The following is a 21,098-nucleotide window of genomic DNA, read 5'->3' as shown; positions in this document are numbered from 1 at the left end:
AGTAACAACCCTACCCAAACCATCTCCAAGTTGTATTACAAATCTTACAGAGAGATGCCCATAGAGCCCAAAATAAGTAGCAATGATGATGCCACTGAAGAATGGCTATCAAAGGCATGAAAAGGATAGTATGCAGATGATTCTTAGTCCACAGAGATTCTTGCAAAAAGATCCAGAATAATAGAAGCTGATTTTTGACAAAACACTCTTTTCCATTACTTACCTATGACAATAGCAGCAGGAGCTGGGCAAGAGCCATGTGAAGAAGAGGGAAAGATTGCACTGTATGTAGATATTTCAAGATTTAGTTTATTATATTTTATAACAAAACTTGTGTGTATGTGTGTGTTAAAAGGAATAGAATATGTGTGATAAAAAGGAATTGAATCAACTGTTATTTTAAGTCTTTTCCAATTATTTCAACACCAACTTGCTTATTGCTTAGAGCTGGGCATTAGTGATTCCAATGGGGGTTGAGATATTATTATGTTAAGGTCAAAGTATTCTCTGAAAGTGGTTGTTGGCAACTTCTTAAAGAAGAATCAGAGATGCTACTTCCATTTGATATGTCCAGACTTGTTTCTATTCAAATAGTTCTAGATTGATGAAGTTACAAGTTTTGCAAAACCATGGGTTTTCTAGTTAGCACACATAAATAATCTTTGAGTACAGTGCAGTAGACCATGTTTCTTAACCAGAAGAATATATATTATTAATGGTCAATTAACTCCACACAACAAAATTATAAAAGGACACGAGAGAAGAATAGAAGAACAGAAGTGGAGGACAAAGCAAAGTCTCCAATAGAATATCCAGGGGCAAAATGGAACTGAGTAGTTCTGGAAAGACTTCCTTGGAGACAGGAACTGAAGCAGTTCCTGAAAGGTCTGAGTTTAGCAGCTAAATTAAAATAATATAAAGTGCTAGAAAGTGCTCCCTCCCTCCCTCCCTCTCTCTCTCTCTCCCCCACCCCTCTTTGAGCTTATATGACGACTCTTCCCATAATAAACATTGCTTCAGCTCAATTTAGGTTTTACGTTATTTTACAGTTTTAGCAGTGAAAATTCTTACCAACAATAATGTTGTAATATTCATCTCCTTAAAATCTTACCATAACTGATAATTTTAGTAAAACTGCTAATGTATATTATGCACGTCTTTGAAAAAGGACCCTTTTTGTTTTTAATCTTGATGGTTTTTTTGATGAGGAAGGAGGGAGGGGAACATAAGTTTATGGAGCAACTAAGATGATAGCAAGATAATTAAAAGATATTGTGACATCATAGTGAGTGTTCTACTGTTTCATATTTACATCATGAAGTTGCATACAAAAGCAAAGTGTGAAAGTTGCAGATCCACACTATGTTTTGTTATTTCCCTCCCTTGTCACAGTTTTGCGGGCATGGTTGAGAATCAGTGTTGGAACACGTCCAACACGTCAGCACTATGAAAATTATGAAAAAGAGGAAAGCAATTTATTTGGCAATGCAATGTTTCTAACAAAAATTTTCAAAAGAATTCTACATTTCATGCAAATATGCCTGTAGATATTGTATATTTGCATACTCCAGAATTCCTGGCATATAAAAGTACAGGAAGTTTCCTTTGTACTTTGAAAAAGAAGTATTCCTGGCAGAGACACTATTCCATTGATCTTTGCAGAAGTGCTGCTTATGCCATCTAATTGGGTAACCCAACTATGCCCCTGGTAACCCAATGTATGTTTTATTAATGGAATATGCAAAGAACAAATACAAAATTGTAGAAGAAGAATATTCAATAGCTTAGACAAATGTTATTAAAATTCAGTCAAGTTGAGGTATGACGTGCAAAAAGGGGCCTTTAGCATGTAAAAAGATTAGTAGAGATACAGTATGTACCTATAAGATGGCAAAGAACAATGTGTGAGGCGAGGGAGGCCATAACTCTGCCTCCCAACTTTTTGGAATCCTAAAGCAGGGCTGTAATTATATTTATTTATTTTTCCACATATGGAGAACAAAGAGAGAGAATGGAAGCAGAAGGCCCTTGGGAGACAAATCTCTTCCATACGCATTTTTAACCATCTTCCCCTTGGTAGCAAAAATTTTAATGCAGGTTTTTGCTGCCATATTTGGGGGAGATGGGAATAAGACTACAAAGCAAAGCATTTTGTCTTCTGGAGGTCTTTTGCCTCTTTTGCTATGGGGGTGAAAAAATGTAACTTTTATCTGCTACCAAACTTTAGTGGCTCAATATTAAGATGCTGGAGTGGATCTAATGAAGCTTCAGAAGGACTCACATGGCATGCAAACTATTGGCAGCCCATTCCTAGTGTAATAGCTTGTTCCTAATTATGCAACTGTTCTTTGCCTTGTACAAATTGCAGAGTAAATTAGGGATTCATTTAAGCTGGTTCAGAACTCAAAATCTCTGGAAGAAGTCCTGCATGGGCAATATAGGCCAGAAAGGAAAATCCATGCATTAGGCTTTATGAATAAGGCATGCCACTTTCATAGTTTTTATAACCAATCATAGGGTGTTTGAATACAGATGAAAAACAGAGAGGGAAATGTCACATTTAAAAAACACAACTCGGGTAATAGAGTCAAAGGAATTTGGTCTTGGACTTTGCTACTGAACTGACACAATAGCATTGTTAGCTGAGGCTCATTTAGATGCATTTTTATAATAGGAATCCCAAAGAAGGAGCAAGAAGATTCAATTGTTAGAGTCTGTCTGTCTGTCTGTCTGTCTGTCTGTCTGTCTGTCTGTCTAACTAACTAACTAACTAACTAACTAACTAACTAACTAACTTTTAGGGTCTTTTCTTCTTCTCTTTTCAAATCTGCCTTATATTTTGATAACAAGGAATCACATTTCCAATTCAATTGTCAAATTCTTAATCTAAGGTAAAAGGTAAAGGTTCCCCTCGCACGTAAGTGCTAGTCGTTCCCGACTCTAGGGGGCGGTGCTCATCTCCATTTCAAAGCTGAAGAGCCAGCACTGTCCAAAGACGTCTCTGTGGTCATGTGGCCAGCATGACTAAATGCCAAAGGCGCCTGGAACGCTGTTACCTTCCCACCAAAGGTGGTCCCTATTTTTCTACTTGCATTTTTTACGTGCTTTCGAACTGCTAGGTTGGAAGAAGCTGGGACAAGTAACGGGAGCTCACCCCGTTACACAGAACTAGGGATTTGAACCACTGAACTGCCCACATTTCGATCGACGAGCTGCGCATCTTAGCCACTGAGCTACCGCATCCCTCAATTCTTAATCTATAATACGTCAAATGTCAAATTTTTTATCTACAAGCAATACGTACAAGCAGATAAAATTAAAGAGTTTAAAAAATGAAACAGAAAGAATTGTCATGTTATGTTTGGTGTTAGTTGTTACCTTGCTTTAACTGCTACAACAATACATTTGGTTAGAGTTAGGTGGTTTTTCCTACTAGCTGTAGGGGAAAAAACCCTGATGTTTAACCAATATGCCACTAAATTCTCCAAACTTTATATTCCATTTTGAACATCTTAAACTCTTCCATCTGACAAATGTGTCAACTAATTAAATGTTCATTATCTGTTCTTATGCTGAAATGCAAGCAAACGAATTTGGGTGGGATGTTATTAATATATTAATTCTATATTATTTAATATGAATACTCATTAATGATATTTTAAAATGTTTTAAGTAATCATCTATTTGCTTATGAAGACTGTATAATATAGCACATCATAAAATGGACAATTTTCATAAAACTATACTTTCATACAAACTATGGTTTGTAGAAACAGGTATGCAGTATAGAATAAATAACATTGCCAATTCTTTAATATTATCAATGGCATACAATACATAATGCTTAGAAACTAGATTTATTTGTAAATGTCCAGTTAATTTTAAGTAGGAAAAACATCACAATCAACTAACAACAATAGCAAAAAATACACAATTATGTTATCATCTTGATTGCGTTCTATAATATATTTCCACACATAAGATTTGAGGTTGAAATAAGGGAGACATAAAGCATAGTTAGTTATAAACTACATGTACATTATTTTAAAGACTGAGTCAGTAATATGAACTCCTCTTCAAGATGTATGGCCGTCGGGCTTTGTTAGCGTGTAATTGTCGTTTCAGAATGTATGGAGTTTTTCTCTTCATCAGATCTTTATCTTGACTTGCATTCTCTGGATCATAAATATCTTGCTGGAGCAACTGCTGGCAATAAGGAGAAAATATGGAATCATTATTTCCCCTGGAAAAAAATTTCTGTGAGGAATATTGTCCAAGTTGTCTTGAATTCTGCTACTTAGCAGAAATAGGGATGAATATAGCAATATAATTTGAAAAAACAAGAACACAATGAGCAAAGCTTCTAAAAAGGAAGAATTATGTTTCAGTATGATAACCTGGAGAATTAAGCTAATTTTAGCCATTCACTGTATTCTAAAGGAGCAGAAAGAAATAAGGGGGGAGGGGGAGCGAGAGAGAGAGAGAGAGAGAGAGAGAGAGAGAGAGAGAGAGTTTTCTTTAAAAGTTGCTTTTTCATTCATTTGTGCCTCTATACTTTTATTTTTTTTATTATTAATACTGAATATATGCTTTGCAATATGTTTTCAGTTGTAATGGGTAGCATATTGGTGCTAGAAGGCTGGGACACACATTTCCATACAAATAAAATACTTTGGCACATTCTTAATAACAGATTTTCTGAAGCCTTGCTTCACAAATGAATAACTGTACTCTAGTGGTCCAAACAGGTCCTGAAACTTTATGTTAAACTGAAGTCATGTTAATTTGTCTTAATAGTTTAGTAGTAAAACTATGAATATGCTCTAAGAATAAAAACATCAAAATGCCTGAGCTTGCTAAAATGATAGATTTCACTGGTAACTTGCTAAGTATGGTTCAAGTTAGAACTAAGGAGAAATTTCCTGACAGTTAGAATAATTAATAAGTGGAACGACCTGCCTTCAGAAGTTGTGAATGCTCCAACACTGGAAATTTTTAAGAAAATGTTGGATAACCATCTGACTGAGATGGTGTAGGGTTTCCTGCCTGGGCAGGGGGTTGGACTAGAAGGCCTCCAAGGTCCCTTCCAACTCTGTTGTTATGTTATGTTATGTTAAGTCATTATCCAAAAGAAAATAATTAACAGTACAGTACAGTATGAATCAAAAATTATTGCAATACAAATAAGATAATACAAAATAATAAGATGCTAATTGTTATTATTACCTCCCACTGCTGAAAGTTTCTGGTGTGACAGACTTTTTGAAGCTGATACAGTGTCAACATTGCTTCCAATGTGAAGCTCTCAGAAGTAGAAGCAAATGGTCTTCTCATCATAAAATCTTCTTCAGGGTCACCTGTTTCTTCTTCTGGATTGTTCAGGTTGCTTATGAAGTCACAAATATTCCAAAGTATTAGTTTCCACTGGGGTGATTTTGCTTTGTTTATCTGAAAAAGGCAAGACCCATGGTGTAAATTATTTGTCCTTCTATCAGCAGAAAGATATTATAGAGGAATGGGAGGGAAGTATAATTGAACTGCTATTATTTTTTTTCAGAATCAAATGACAACTTTGGCATGGAAATAAGACATTATAGGCAGAACCACATATATACATTAAGGAGGAGGGAACTATTCTATTGTAAGCCAAAAATGTATGCAGGTAAATAAGAATCAGGCCACATTGAGAGGTGGTTTTCAGCAGGTTCTGGAGTACCTGGAAGTGTCTTGGCGACGTTTCGACGAAGTCTCATTTGTCATCTTCAGGCTTCAGCTTCGTGCTTCTGGGAGCAATGTGTGATCGCAGCTGTTTCTTCCTTTTAACTGCTAGTGGGGGTTTGAACTGATTGGGTGGGAGCTTGGCTGTGCTCTGATTGGATGGGGGTTTTTCTGTGCTCTGATTGGCTGGGGGTGTGTCCTGTGTTGGTGGGGGCTTGGTTGTGCTCAGTCTAGTCTGTGCTGCAGGGGGATTTGAGCTGGTGAGCTGCATAGCTGTTGTTTGGCTTTGTGGTCGTGCTACATCTTCATAGTGGGTGTCAGTCTGCTGCATGAATGGATTGGAGGGGTTTGAAATGGCTAATGTTGCAGCTGCGGTCTGGCTTCTGGTCCTTGGTCGTGCTTCATGATCAGTGTGGGTTTGGGTCTGCTTTCTGGGTGGATGTGCGGTGGTGACATCCTGTGCGGACCTTGTGAGTGTGGGTCTGGTGTCATTCCTCGTGTTAGGGACTCGTTTGTCAATAAGGGCGGGTTTCCAAATGGCTGGTAGGCGGGAGCACAGACTAGACTGCAGCACAGACTAGACTGAGCACAACCAAGCCCCCACCAACACAGGACACACCCCCAGCCAATCAGAGCACAGAAAAACCCCCATCCAATCAGAGCACAGCCAAGCTCCCACCCAATCAGTTCAAACCCCCACTAGCAGTTAAAAGGAAGAAACAGCTGCGATCACACATTGCTCCCAGAAGCACGAAGCTGAAGCCTGAAGGCCCCTTAAAGTCATCTTAGGAATGGGGTGAGGTCAACAGTGGATAGATTGTGGTTAAAGCTTTTGGGGTTATGAGAAGAGACCACAGAGTCAGGTAATGCATTCCAAGCACAGATAATTCTATTACAAAAGTCATATTTTTGGCAATCCAAATTGGAGCGTTTAACATTAAGTTTAAATCTATTGGTAGCTCTTGTATTATTGCAGTTGAAACTGAAGTAGTCTTTAACAGGAAGGACATTACAATAGATGATTCTATGAGCTAAACCCAGGTCCTATCGGAGGCGACAGAGTTCCAAGTTTTCTAAACCCAGGATTTCAAATAGTTGTTTGGAGAACCAGTAAATACCACCTCTGACTGGCCCCACCCCCTTCTATTCTATCAGAGTCCCAGCTGATCAGGAGGAAATGGGGATTTTGCAGTAATCTTCCCCTGTCACGCCCACCAAGCCATGCCTACAGAAAAATGTTGAATCCCACCACTGGCTGAATTATATATATGTTTTGTAAGGCAGCCTGTCTTTGTCCACTCAGATCACTAAAGATTCCTTCCCTACTGGTATGGCAGTTGACAGTTCAAAAACTCTGTGTGTGTGTGTGTGTTTTTGTGTGTGTGTTGCAGTTTGAACTACAAGAATTGCTGTTCTTGCTTCAGTGACTCTCAAGGGGAAGAATGTCCTTATTGCTGTCATTCAGGCTGCAAATCAGAAATTATCGTTTATTTGTAGTAACATTCTTCAACAGTGGGTCCTTCAAATGTGCTAAATTCAGTTTCTCCTGCTCTTCTTTGCCTCATGAAACATTTTCCCCCATTTTACTTCAGACATTCATTCGGATGTTTTTCTGGTAGCCTTTTTTGAGCTTATTTGAAAGGCACATAATACTACTGGTACTACTGCTAATATTATGTTTATGTCTATGTGTATGTTTTTAGCCACATCACTCTACTGCAGAATGAAGGCCTCTGCATAGAAAGTTATGGACATGTTTCTACACTATAGCTCTAGTATAGCACCTTAACCACTATACTATAATAGGTCTCATCTATTTATATATCTATTTATCTATCTATCCATCCATCCACCCATCTCTCCCTGTCTCAAACATTCTTCCATTTTTTCTGGTTCCATCCTGGAATTAACAGTTTCCACACTGAAAACTGCTATGGAAGGTCTTCTTTTATGATATTTTTCCCTGGGACGATCAGCCTACAGACACATTAGTCAACACCCATATAATGAAATAAACTCATTCAAGTACTCTATGCCTGGAGTCTCCAATCTTGTCAACTGTAAGACTTGTGGATCCAACTCCCAGAATTCCTCAGCCAGCTTTGCTTTGCTGGCTGAGGAATTCTGGGAGTTGAAGTCCACAAGTCTTAAAGTTGACAAGGTTGGAGATCCCTGCTCTATACACTGAAATTATCTTCTTCTTTTAAAAAATGTGCATTTATTCAAACTGAATGAAAACTGATAGAAAAATGTATAAAACCTTTGACAGAACTAAATGAAATACATTTCTGCAAACTCCAGAATCTGAGTAGGAATGTAACTGAAACTATTGCTCAAGTCATCTGTGGTATATAAAAACTATACTCCTTGATTCTAACAATCATAACTAAGCTTCAGCAGCTATAAATTCTGGCATTCTGATGATGCAGTTAGAACCAAGTCCTATGCACAATTAATTAAGTCTTCAGATTGTTAATAATGAATAATGCTGTAACTCAGAAAGATGAATTAATTATGAAAGAAAACTAGCAGGCTTCTTCCCTCCCTAGCTAATATATTTTCATCCACACCCAATGCACCCTCCCCAATGACTTTTGCACATGATAGAAAAAATAATCTCATCCATATTTCTACTTAAGTATGGTTTGTTTGTTTTTTTTATACAAAATGATCATAGCTTTAAATAACTGGGGTTCATACTATGATTAACTATCATATCCTCTTGTCTTTCCAACTCAGTAATAAGCAGTCATGTAAAAAGCTGATCCCCATAGCTGCTGAGCTCTAAACCAGCTCTAAACCATCATTCTGGAAAAATGTCTTGTTACCTGAGATAAATTTATAAATTGAAGACATCCATATAAAGCAGATTATCTATGCGCCAGTATATATGCTTTCCAGAGTGAATACACTTCAGTAAAACCAAAACTTAATTTTAGGTTAGAACTTTGTTTCTATTTTGAGGTGTTTCTTGGATTTGTCTGTTATTGCAGTACATAATTTAATCATGGTGTCAACTAGCCTGCTAGGCAGGGACAAATTTGCATAACAATGTTTCAAAATGTCTTCCCTGATGATAGAAAATTGGCAGAACATGGCAGAGAATTTGAATATGTCTCTCCTTTAATTTCAAAACAGGACATTAAATAATTAAATATTTCTGACGATCAAAAGAAAAACCCTAGATACTTTTTTTTCATAATAAAATAGGATTACTCTTGATACAATGTGGGAAATATGCACTGATTGTGATTAATTTGAATATTTTAATTATTCAGCAGGTGTATTCTTGTCTATTGGCATGATAAACTCCAGTAGTGGCCAAAATTGTGGAAACCTTTTGGGAAAAGTATATTTTTTAGGTTTGATGACTAATAACCACATTTTTTTTTTTGAGTTTCAAGATAATCATATTCCACTGCTGGAATGGCCTGGGAAAATATATATATAAATATATATATATATTTGTACTTATTTGTCAATAAGTACAAGAAAACAAGTAACAGAATAGACATAGACATGGACACATGAAAAAAAAATTGGCACCAAAAAAGGATATAAATTGGCAAAATATAGCCATAAACACATAAAATGATTATATATAATTGGGAACAGTGGGACAGGGATCGTAGGCACACTGGTGCGTTTATGCACACCCCCGTAAGGACCTCTTAAGAAACATGAAAGGTCCACAGTAGACAGTTTATGGTGAAAGGTATGGGGATTAGAGAGACTAACAACAAGATCAGGTAGAGTGTTTGAGACATTTACTACTCTATTGCAGAAGTCATATTTCCTACAATTTACATTAGAGCAAATTTCATTGACTTTAAATCTATTGATAGCCCTTGTATTATTATGGTTGAAATTAAAGTATTCATTTACAGGTAGAATGTTTTGGTAAATAATCTTATGAACTAAGAATATGAATAGCCCAGACCTTAACCCAATTGAAAATCTATGGAGCCAACTAAAGAAACTTGTTAGTCAGAAGAGACCTAGCAACAAAACCCAATTAATAGAAGCTGTTCTGCAGCTGTTATAATTGTTTCCCCATTATAACAGCTGCAGAACTAAAAGTCTTGGTTCACTCCATGGGAAGATGTTGTAAGGCCATAATTCTTGCTAAAGGTTACCCAACTAAATATTAACTGACAAGATCACTTTTGTATATCTCATTTTTTCTATGGTGATATTTTTTGTATATCTCATTTTTTCTATGAATTTCACTTTTCTTCTTTATACTGTAACTGCTATTCTAATAGCAAATCTTTCATAAAAGTTATTGCATTGCATTCTTGATAAAATTATCTTTCAATTGATATATAATTTTATGGTACTACTCCCCCCAAAAAAGTGGTGTTCTTAGCTAGTTCTGTAAAATACACTTTTCCCAAAAGGTTTCCACAATTTTGGCCACTATTGCAGGGGTCTCCAATCTTGGCAACTTTAAGCCTGGAGGACTTCAACTCCCAGAATTCCCCAGCCAGCTTTGCTGGCTGGGGGGTTCTGGGAGTTGGTCCTCCAGGCTTAAAGTTGCCAAGGTTGGAGACCCCTGCACTATTGTATGTTCCAACACTTTATTGTGAAAAGGTGATGAGCCCGATTTTTTTTCTGAAGTAATATCAGCATCAAGCAGTTACATTAGTCATTTGTCTGCAAAAAAAACCTTTCTAAGTGTATTTCACTCTTTCTGAATGCCATATCTCCCTCTTTCGTGGTGTTTCTCCTTGAACCCATGGTATAATATATAACCAATGTTATATTGGTTTAATCTCAATAATACATTATGTTTTATTTTGTCTTTTGCAGCATTCAGATCATGAATAAGAGGCATAGTATGAACATGTGACTCTCCCCAGCACTGTCATTTTGTAAATCTCATAATTTTACAAGTGCCCAATGTAGAACTGAGAGAAGGTCCCACGTTAAAATGCAGTATCATTTCACTGGAATATAACTCAGAGAGTCTTCAAGTGGAATTGACCAGTAAAACTTTATCTGGATACACCTAATTTGTTTCAGATTTTTTTTTTTATTCGCATTTATATCCCGCCCTTCTCCGAAGACTCAGGGCGGCTTACACTATGTTAGCAATAGTCTTCATCCTATTTATATATTTATATACAAAGTCAACTTATTGCCCCCAACAATCTGGGTCCTCATTTTACCTACCTTATAAAGGATGGAAGGCTGAGTCAACCTTGGGCCTGGTGGGACTAGAACCTGCAGTAATTGCAAGCAGCTGCTGTTAATAACAGACTACATTAGCAGTCTGAGCCACAGAGGCTCATGCATTTTCTCTGTGGCAAGCTTCTTATGAATCAGGCTACAAGTCAAATTGACAAGATTATTACAAGTATAGACTAGAGCAGGAGTCACCAACCTTTTGGACCTCAGGGACCACTAACTTCATAATTTTAAATCCTGCAGACCACTAATATGATCTGCCTAATGACTGGCTGGGTGGGCATGGCTAGGTGGTCATATGTCAGGGTGGGCATGGCCAACTTGATGTCACTTATACTCACCCCTCCCCTCCCAGCCTCTCCTCACCTGCCCGCCCAGGCTCCTTAGTGTCCCAGCAGGAAGCAGTTGCTGGAGCTAAGCAGCCACCATGGGAAAGAGTTGGCAAAACAGCTGGCTCAGTTCAAATTGAATCTGACTGAGAAGGAGGCTCAACAGAAGCACCTCACCGAGGACTATGAGCATAGGCTTTCCAAGCAGAGGGATGACCTGCAGGAGTACAAGGCCAGGTACCGGCGTCTGGAGGCTCAGTGGGCTAAGATGGTAAGCCAGTTCCAAGCCATGATGCAGTCCCACTAGAATAAGGCCCTCTGGCGCTTTGCCACCAGCAGCACTCCCTCCAGCCTTCGCCCAAAGCCCCACACCAGGAAGCTGAAGCAGATCCCAAGTTGGAGTTTCTGCCCCCCTCCAACCCACATAAAAAGACCCCGAAAGGGGGAGACTCTCTGCAGCAACACAAACGTTCATTGCACCTATTCAGCCCATGGGTCATAGTTTGAGGACCCCTGATTTAGTGCAATAATAATTATTATTATTGATTTAGTGCAATAATAATAATAATAATAATAATAATAATAATAATAATAATAATAATAATAATAATAATAATAATAATAATAATAATAATAATAATAATAATAATAATATTATTTTAATTTTTATACCGCCCTTCTCCCGAAGGACTCAGGACGGTTAACAGCAATATAAAAATATAAATAATTTTTCTGTGGACCACCAAAATTTTCTCATGGACCACCAGTTGGTGACCACTGGACTAGAGAAAGACCAATATTGAATTAACAATATTTTGAATTGTCAGTCATTTTAATATATTTTAAAATGATAAAATTACAGATATATATTACAAGACATCAATAATGAGGTCTTAAAATTAAGCTTGACTATTGGACACTGAGCAGAAATCGACAACCTTTTCAGAGGCAGGAACTATTGTATTATGAAGTGGTGTGGAATATAATAAGGGCCCTCCCAATTAAAAACTATATGTAAAAATACTTTTTTGAAAAAGCAAATAAAACATTTAAAATAAAATAAATGAAATGGCTGAAATATCCTAATGTGCAATAGTGGCAAATATCCATACCTGAGGTGTAGGATAAAGGTAAAGGTTTGGTCTCCAAGCTTGTGGGTTAGTTTCCGAATGTTTCAATAGCAGACTAGGTAACATCTTCATTGAAGTTTACTAAATTCCACTGAAGATGTTACCTAAACTGGTAATGAAACCAACTCACAAGCTCAGAGAATGAACCTTCACCACCATATTCTAATTTTCTATTCAAAAACATAGAATAATAAATTTGGCTATTTTTGAAATATTATTGTCATGTTTTAATTGTAATCTGTAAAATGACCCATTGCTGAGTTTTCCTCTTGAAGCTTCCACCTTTTAGATACATCTAGCCATTGTTCTGTATTCTTTCTTGCTTCTCCCTTATATTCTGAATGAGATATGACAGTTCTGCCTAGTGTCCTATTTCTTACTAAATTATGAAGAGATATCTTTCCAATATGCAAAAGATGAGAAAAATACATTTTAGCTCACTACAGCACTAAGCTTTTCAATAGCTTTGTAAATTATTCTGTTTGTTGTTTTTTAGGTGCTGTTCCCCCCCCCCCCTAGAAAGAATGAACAATTATAATCCAGGCATTATAATAATGACTGAAGTAATTTATAATGTTTGTAAATAATAAATGGTTGAGTTTAGCTTGCATTTAATAGTATAATTCCCTTGCCGCAATCAAACCTCAGAAGTGTGAGGTCTTTTCAACGTATTTATCGCAATGTATCAATTTATCACAAGAATTGCAAGAAATGGCTGGGAAAATGAACTTTTCAATATCTTTCACAAGGTCTCACCTCCAACTTAAGCTATTCTTTCATAAGCGATTCAGTTTTAGTTCCCACCACTGCCATTACCACCTCTTTACCCCTGAATCCAATGACACAATCAATTATTGAAAGGAAAATTTCACAGCAAAGTCCTCTGTCTAGAGTCATTTGCATCAAAAGCCATGATGCATAAATGTTGGGAACTCAAAGTCCCCGCTCTTCAACTGCAGCTGTGGTGCTTAAGCAATAGCAATAGTAGCTAGACTTATATACCGCTCCACAGTGTTTTAAACATGGGTCTCCAACCTTGGCAGTGTTTTAAACATGGGTCTCCAACCTTGAATTCTGGGAGTTGAAGTCCACAAGTCTGAAAATTGCCAAGGTTGGAGATCCCTGTTTTAGAGAACTCTTTGAGCAGTTTACAAATGTCTGCATATTGCCCTCAACAATCTGGGTCCTCATTTACTGACCTTGGAAGGATGGAAGACTGAGTCAGCCTTGAGCCAGTCAGGATCAAATTCCTGGCAGTGAGCAGAACTAGTTTACAATACTGTATCACGGCTCTTAAGGTGCTGTAACAGAGCACAGAGACCCAGGTTCTTGCAAATCTTCAGTCACAAACGCTCACTTATCTCTGTAACTCAGTCACAGGGTTGTTTGTGATGGGGGGAAATAGGAGAAAGGGACATTATATACAAAAAGTCTAACAAAATCTGGTACAAAGCATAGATCAATTTAGCAAGAATATTCTAAAACAGAACAAAGGTACAATCACTTGTTATGCTTGTGGCAGTTTGTACCCAATGCTATTTCCCCCCATTTCTCATGGTTTTTTTGGACTTCTGCTTCTGCACTAAATGCCTTTAAGCTGATTTTGAAACTCAGTTGTTATTGCTTGTTGACCAAAACATATTGGCTACAATGTATCTCTCATTAGAACTTCTTTGGAGAGGTCAGAATTTTTCTGAGATCTTAAATGCAAGCCTGATTTTGCATGGTTTCCCTTGGCCACCCCCAACCTTACTCATCTTGTTTAATCTTTTTCAATCTTCTGTTTCTTTTACAGAAGAGCTTTAGCAGTATCAGATAGCTATAGTGAAGGAGACTATGGGAAATTTCCAAAACTTTATTAGGTCCAGAGGTTATGGGGGGAGAGTGTGTTCCTATTTGTGAGGGTGGTTCTATTGACACGGTAAGTGGGAGAGGCAGGTATGGCGGAAGCGAGGGGTCATATCAAGTTTCGGGAGCGCGTGCTCGATGTTTGAAAGCGATCACGCGCTCCGACCCCTTGGACTTCACCCGTTCCCCGGATGGTCAGGATCCTCAGAGCTTGGGCCTCCGGCTGATGTTGTGCAATGCCTGGTCCGTGGTGAACAAAGCCCCCCTCGTTTGTGACCTTATACAGGGGGGTTCCGCGGACCTTATGGGCATTACGGAGACCTGGTTGGGCACTGAAGGGGGCGTGCCCCTGGTTGAGTTGTGCCCGCCGGGTTTCCGTGCATTCCATCAGCCGAGGGCCCAGGGTAGGGGTGAGGGGGTGGCGGTGGGGATTAGAGAGAGTCTAGAGCCGAGAGAGACCACTGTACCTCAGATTGCCGGGTGCGAATTCCTCTTTGTGAGATGGGGTCATAGGTGTCAGATGGGTATGCTGATCACGTACCTGGCTCCTTGCTGCGTGACAGCTGCCCTGCCCGAGCTCCTGGAGGTGCTGGCTGGGGTGGCAGTTGAGACCCCCAGACTTTTAGTCATGGGGGACTTTAACTTGCCATCGTCCGGGTCGTCATCGGCAGCTCGGGAGTTCATGGCTTCCATGACGGCCTTGGACATGACCCAAGTAGTTGATGGCCCTACTCACATTGGGGGTGGCACCCTGGACCTGATTTTTCTCTCTGGTCAGTGGTTGAGAGATCTGGACTTAAAGGAATTAGTCATTGAACCTTTGTCATGGTCAGATCACTCTTCTTCGCCTGGACTTTCTGACCGCCATTCACCACCGCAGGGAGACGGAGCCGACACGTTGGTTCCGTCCCAGGCGCCTGATGGACCCGGATGGGTTCCGGACGGAGCTTGGGCCATTTCCTGAGGGTCTGGCTCACGGCTCGACTGAGGAACTTGTTGCGGCCTGGGAACAGGCGGCGGCGGGGGCCTTGGACCGTGTCGTGCCTTTGCGGCCTCTGACCCGGCGCAGGTCCCAACCGGCTCCTTGGTTCTCCGAGGAGCTGAGAGGGATGAAGCGCCGGAGAAGACGCCTGGAGAGTCTCTGGAGGTCTAGCCGTTCGGAAGCTGATCGGACACTAGTGAAGTCCTATACTAGGACTTACCTAGTGGCATTGAGGGAAGCGAGGCGTAGCTCGCCTCCTCCCTCATTGCATCGGCAGATAACCGCCCAGCCGCCCTGTTTCGGGTGACTCGCTCCCTCTTACACCAGGGGGAGCGGGATGACCCGTTGCAGGAACGTGCTGAGGAGTTTAACGGTTATCTATACGATAAAATCGTTCAGCTTCGGGATGGTCTGGACCAAGATTGCAGTGATACGGGCGAGATGCGTGAGGCGGTCTTGGTGACATTGTGTGGGATGAGTTTGACCCTGTGGCTCCGAGGACATGGACAGGTTGTTGGGTAGGTTGAATGCCACCACGTGTTTACTGGACCCGTGCCCTCTTGGCTGGTGCTGGCCACTCGAGAGGTGACACGAGGCTGGCTCAGGCGATTCGACTGCTTCTTTGGTGGAGGTGTCTTCCGGCCGCCTTGAAAGAGGCGGTGGTGAGGCCCCTCCTTAAGAAGCCGCCCTGGACCCGGCTGTTTTAGGTAATTATCGTCCGGTCTCCAACCTTCGCTTCGCGGCGAAGGTTGTAGAGAGTATGGTGGCATATCAATTTCCCTTGCACCTGGATGAAACTGTCTATCTAGACCCGTTCCAGTCCGGTTTTCGGCCCGGTTACAGCACGGAGACGGCTTTGGTCGCGTTGGTGGATGATCTCTGGAGGGCCAGGGACAGGGGTTGCTCCTCTGCCCTGGTCCTATTAGACCTCTCAGCGGCTTTCGATACCATCGACCATGGTATCCTGCTGCGCCGGTTGGGGGGATTGGGAGTGGGAGGCACCGTTTATCGGTGGTTCTCCTCCTATCTCTCCGACCGGTCGCAGTCGGTGTTGACGGGGGGGCAGAGGTCGGCCCCGAGGCGCCTCACTTGTGGGGTGCCGCAGGGGTCGATCCTCTCGCCCCTTCTGTTTAACATCTACATGAAGCCGCTGGGTGAGATCATCAGTGGTTTCGGTGTGAAGTACCAGCTGTATGCGGATGACACCCAGCTGTACTTTTCTACACCGGACCACCCCAACGAAGCTATCGAAGTGCTGTCCCGGTGCCTGGAGGCCGTACGGGTCTGGATGGGGAGAAATAGGCTCAAGCTCAATCCCTCCAAGACAGAGTGGCTGTGGATGCCGGCATCCCGATACAGTCAGCTAAATCCGCGGCTGACCATCGGTGGCGAGTCATTGGCCCCGATGGAAAGGGTCCGCAACTTAGGCGTCCTCCTGGATGAACGGCTGTCTCTAGAAGACCATTTGACGGCCGTCTCCAGGAGAGCGTTCTACCAGGTTCGCCTGGTACGCCAGTTGCGCCCCTTTCTGGACCGGGATGCCCTATGCACGGTCACTCACGCACTCGTGACGTCTCGCCTGGATTACTGCAATGCTCTCTACATGGGGCTCCCCTTGAAGGGCATCCGGAGGCTGCAGTTAGTCCAGAATGCGGCTGCGTGGGTGATAGATGGAGCCCCTCGTGGCTCCCGTATAACACCCATCCTGCGCAGGCTGCACTGGCTACCTGTGGCTTTCCGGGTGCGCTTCAAGGTTTTGGTGACCACCTTTAAAGCGCTCCATGGCATTGGGCCGGGCTACTTACGGGACCGCCTACTGCTACCGAATATCTCTCACCGACCCGTGCGCTCTCACAGAGAGGGTCTCCTCAGGGTGCCGTCGGCGCGGCAATGTCGTCTGGCGACGCCCAGGGGAAGGGCCTTCTCTGTGGGGGCCCCCACCCTCTGGAATGAACTACCCCCCGGACTTCGTCAGCTCTCGGACCTCCGGACCTTCCGCCGCGGGCTTAAAACGTATTTATTTAATTGTGCAGGGCTGAGCTAGATTTTAAATTATTGGTTTTAAATTGGGTTTTATTTGATATTTTAATTCTAAATTTACGGGCTTTTTAGAATCAGTTTTTTAATTGTTTTATATTGTATTTATATGTCTTTTAAATGCCTGTACACCGCCCTGAGTCCTTCGGGAGATAGGGCGGTATATAAATTTGAATAAATAAATAAATAAATAAAATAAATAAATAAATAAAACCAAATTATTTTTATGTTCTATATATTTATCATTGCTTCATCATTACTATACAAATGCTGAATGTCACATAAATAAAACTAAGGTCTAAAAGTAGACCCTGCCATGTAAGGAGAGACTATAATTGGATGTTCTTAGGGACACAGTGGCTTAGTGGCTAAGATGCTGAGCTTGTTGGTCAAAAGGTTGGCAGTTTAGCGGTTCGAATCCCTAGTGCCGTGTAACAGGGTGAGCTCCCGTTACTTGTCCCAGCTTCTGCCAACCTAGCAGTTCAAAAGTGTGTAAAAAATGCAAATAAAAAATAGAGACCACCTTTGGTGGGAAGGTAACAGCGTTCCATGTGCCTTTGGCGTTTAGTCATGCTAGCCACATGACCATGGAGACGTCTTTGGACAGCGCTTGCTCTTCGGCTTTGAAACAGAGATGAGCACCGACCCCTAGGGAACGACTAGTACATATGTGCAAGGGGTACCTTTACCTTTTTAGCTTTCAAACATGACAATAACAATATCCATTTTGGAGCACTTGATATCTTGAATTGATATCCCAAGCTGATCAACTGATCAGCTAATTGATCTAATATTTGTGAAAAAGACTATTTCGAGCCTTCAAAAGTTTGAATGTGACTCCTCAAAATTGACATCAGATTATAATTTTAAATATGAGAGGAAGGGAGAATCCTTGATTACCAGTGAGATTGAGTTAGGAATTAACGTGAGACTGACCAGATTTCAAAAGTGAGAGATGACACTAATGAAAACCTTAAAATCAGGACTCTTTTATTCCAGTTGGAACATGAGCTGTTTGTAACTGCGTATGTTGACAACTGATTGAATTAAGATCACCTTCCTCTTTGCTTAGAAGCTCTTCAGATAAAATCCTTCCACATTAAATGTCCAAATATTTTTTACACTCAATTTTTCCCTAAACGTATCTCTTTTTTCAAACAACGGGTTCACAAATAATGCCCAAGGAAGTCCAGAGATAAAACGATCCCGTTACATTTTAATGAGGGTCAGCCGAAATACAAACAATACAGATATGATTAAAAGTTAAGCACACAGGCTCAGATCACCAAAGGCTGAGAGTTATTATGGTTCAAAGAGTCTTGTGGCAAACTGCTGAAACAATTTATGCAGATATGTAGGAACTTTGATTCCTCTCCCTACTTTCATTTTCTTTGATTATTATGTATACAAAATGTCCAAGGTAAAGACAGAAACATAAGTTTAGTTGGTTATAATCCTCCATTCACTGCCATCCAATGGTTGGTTACTTTGTACTTTTTAGCACAACAACATCAAAACACCTGGGAATTTCTTTGTGGCTGTAACCATCATGTTTAATAGTAAACATTTAATATTATAGTGTTTTTTTTAATACATTAAAAACTTTTTATAGAAATTATTCACTTTTTATAGAAATTTTCTAATTTTTTTCAACCTCAAACTCCTCCCTCTTAAATTAAAATGCCTTCTTTTTTATTAACCCAATCATCAAAAATCATATTTAATGTCTTAAAATATGTAACTGTTCCAAATTGAATTGTTTGACTAGATTGAAAACTTTCTTGTTCCATGGTTTACTTTGATACTTCTTTTTTCTCTCTCTTTTGTTGTTGTTTCCAGACAAAGGATAATAGAATTTGGCACTTTTGGCACTGTTCCGTTTCAGAAAACTGCAGTACTTGGTAGCTAACCCAAAAAATCCAGCCTCCCTAAGGAAATATATATGCCAACCTACTGCCATAATGGTTGAAGTCATAATGTCATTAACTGGGTTAATCTTTGAAGTCATAATGCCATTAACTGGGTTTGATATGCTAACAATCAATATTTTATCTGAATGAGAAAGACTGTCTTCCCCATTAAGAACTTAGGCATGAGGAAAATTGTTCATTTTCTTTTTGAATAAACAAGATTTTACTTTTAAAATCTGGCACTGAGAAGACCATTGTGTCGGCCACTCTGCTGGGTTTGCTGTATGTTGCTATGCTGAGCAACCATAGCAATTAAAACTAATGTCAATGCAATGCAAGCAATAGGATAGCAGATGCCTTTAACGGATGCCAGGCAAGCTGCATGATACACATCACTCTCTATCTTCACAAGAAGAGAAGAGCTAGAGGAAATGAACCTAGGGGAACAATTTAGAGCAGGGCTCTCCAACCTTGGCAACTTTAAGCCCAGTGGTGGGATTCAGCCAGTTCGCACCACTTAAGCAGAACTGGTTGTTAACTGTCTGAACAGTTTGGCAAACTGGTTGTTGGAAGAAATCATTAGGGCAGAGAACCGGTTGTTAAATTACTTAACATAACATAACATCAGAGTTGGAAGGGACCTTGGAGGCCTTCTAGTCCAACCCCCTGCCCAGGCAGGAAACCCTACACCATCTCAGTCAGATGGTCATCCAACATTTTCTTAACAATTTCCAGTGTTGGAGCATTCACAACTTCTGAAGGCAAGTCGTTCCACTTATTAATTGTTCTAACTGTCAGGAAATTTCTCCTTAGTTCTAAGTTGCTTCTTTCTTTGACCAGTTTCCACCCATTCCACCCATTCCACCCACACAGTAATAACAAACCTTGGTTTACACCTAAACTTAAGCAGCTACGACATTCCAAAGAGGAAGCCTACAGAAAAGGTGATAAAATGCTGTACAATCAGGTCAGAAATGCACTAACAAGGGAGATAAGAGCAGCAAAAAGAAGCTACTCTGAAAAGCTAAAGAATCAATTTTCAGCAAATGAACCAGCAAACATGTGGAAAACTCTTAAAAATATCACCGGCTATGGCAAACCTCCTTCCCAGGCTGAAGGTAATCAACAACTGGCAGATGTCCTGAATGAGTTTTACTGCAGGTTTGAAAGGAAACTACAGCCACCTATTTCCACAACCCCCATCTCAGACACACCAACAACAGCCAAGCCTCCTACAACTGACCCCATTTCATTGGGTTCACAACCCCTAGTGATCACAGAAAAGGAAGTGCAGGACCTATTTCACAGACAAAAGCCAGGAAAAGCGCCAGGCCCAGACAAGATAACTCCTTCTTGCTTAAAAGTCTGTGCTGACCAATTGGCCCCCATCTTCACCCATATTTTCAATAAATCACTAGAGATGTGCTATGTTCCTTCTTGCTTCAAATGCTCTACCATCATCCCAGTGCCAAGAAGCCCACCATCAAGGAACTGAATGACTACAGACCAGTTGCTCTAACATCTGTAGTCATGAAAACCTTTGAAAGGCTAGTGCTTTCCTACCTGAAAACCATCACGAATCCGCTCTTAGACCCCTTGCAATTTGCATACCGAGCAAATAGATCAACAGATGATGCTGTTAATATGGCTCTGCACTACATCCTACAACATCTTGAGTCTCCAAAGACCTATGCAAGGGTCCTTTTTGTAGACTTTAGTTCAGCATTCAATACCATCATTCCAGACATTCTTCTAACTAAGCTAAACCAGCTACAGGTACCGGAACAGACTTGTAAGTGGATCACAAGCTTCCTAACAAACAGGAAGCAGCAGGTGAAGCTAAGCAAGATCACATCAAATACCTGTACAATTAGCACAGGGCGCCCCAAGGCTGTGTGCTCTCCCCACTTCTCTTCTCTCTGTATACCAATGACTGCATCTCCAATGATCCATT

At 40.6% G+C, this 21,098-nt stretch overlaps 1 protein-coding gene across 6 annotated transcripts in view; it reads right to left on the bottom strand.

Moving 5' to 3' along the window:
• Positions 1-987: 987 nt before the first annotated feature.
• NTS (neurotensin) overlaps positions 988-21,098 on the bottom strand; it is a 34,436-nt gene continuing 14,325 nt past the window's right edge. For 4 of the 6 annotated variants that reach the window (XM_058191539.1, XM_058191543.1, XM_058191538.1 and 1 more), the window contains 2 exons: positions 5,227-5,448; positions 988-4,206 (listed from right to left, as the gene is read on the bottom strand). In XM_058191539.1, the coding sequence (XP_058047522.1) occupies positions 4,057-4,206; positions 5,227-5,448 (372 nt within the window). In that variant the 3' untranslated portion in view covers positions 988-4,056. The remainder of the gene's footprint in view (positions 4,207-5,226; positions 5,449-21,098) is intronic. The other 2 variants (XM_058191540.1, XM_058191542.1) reach the window with 1 other exon arrangement.

This window comes from Ahaetulla prasina, chromosome 7 (assembly GCF_028640845.1).
Source record: "Ahaetulla prasina isolate Xishuangbanna chromosome 7, ASM2864084v1, whole genome shotgun sequence".
Lineage (NCBI taxonomy): Eukaryota > Metazoa > Chordata > Lepidosauria > Squamata > Colubridae > Ahaetulla > Ahaetulla prasina.
Note: the sequence above shows the minus strand (reverse complement) of the source record. Positions and strands in the feature narration are given on the sequence as shown.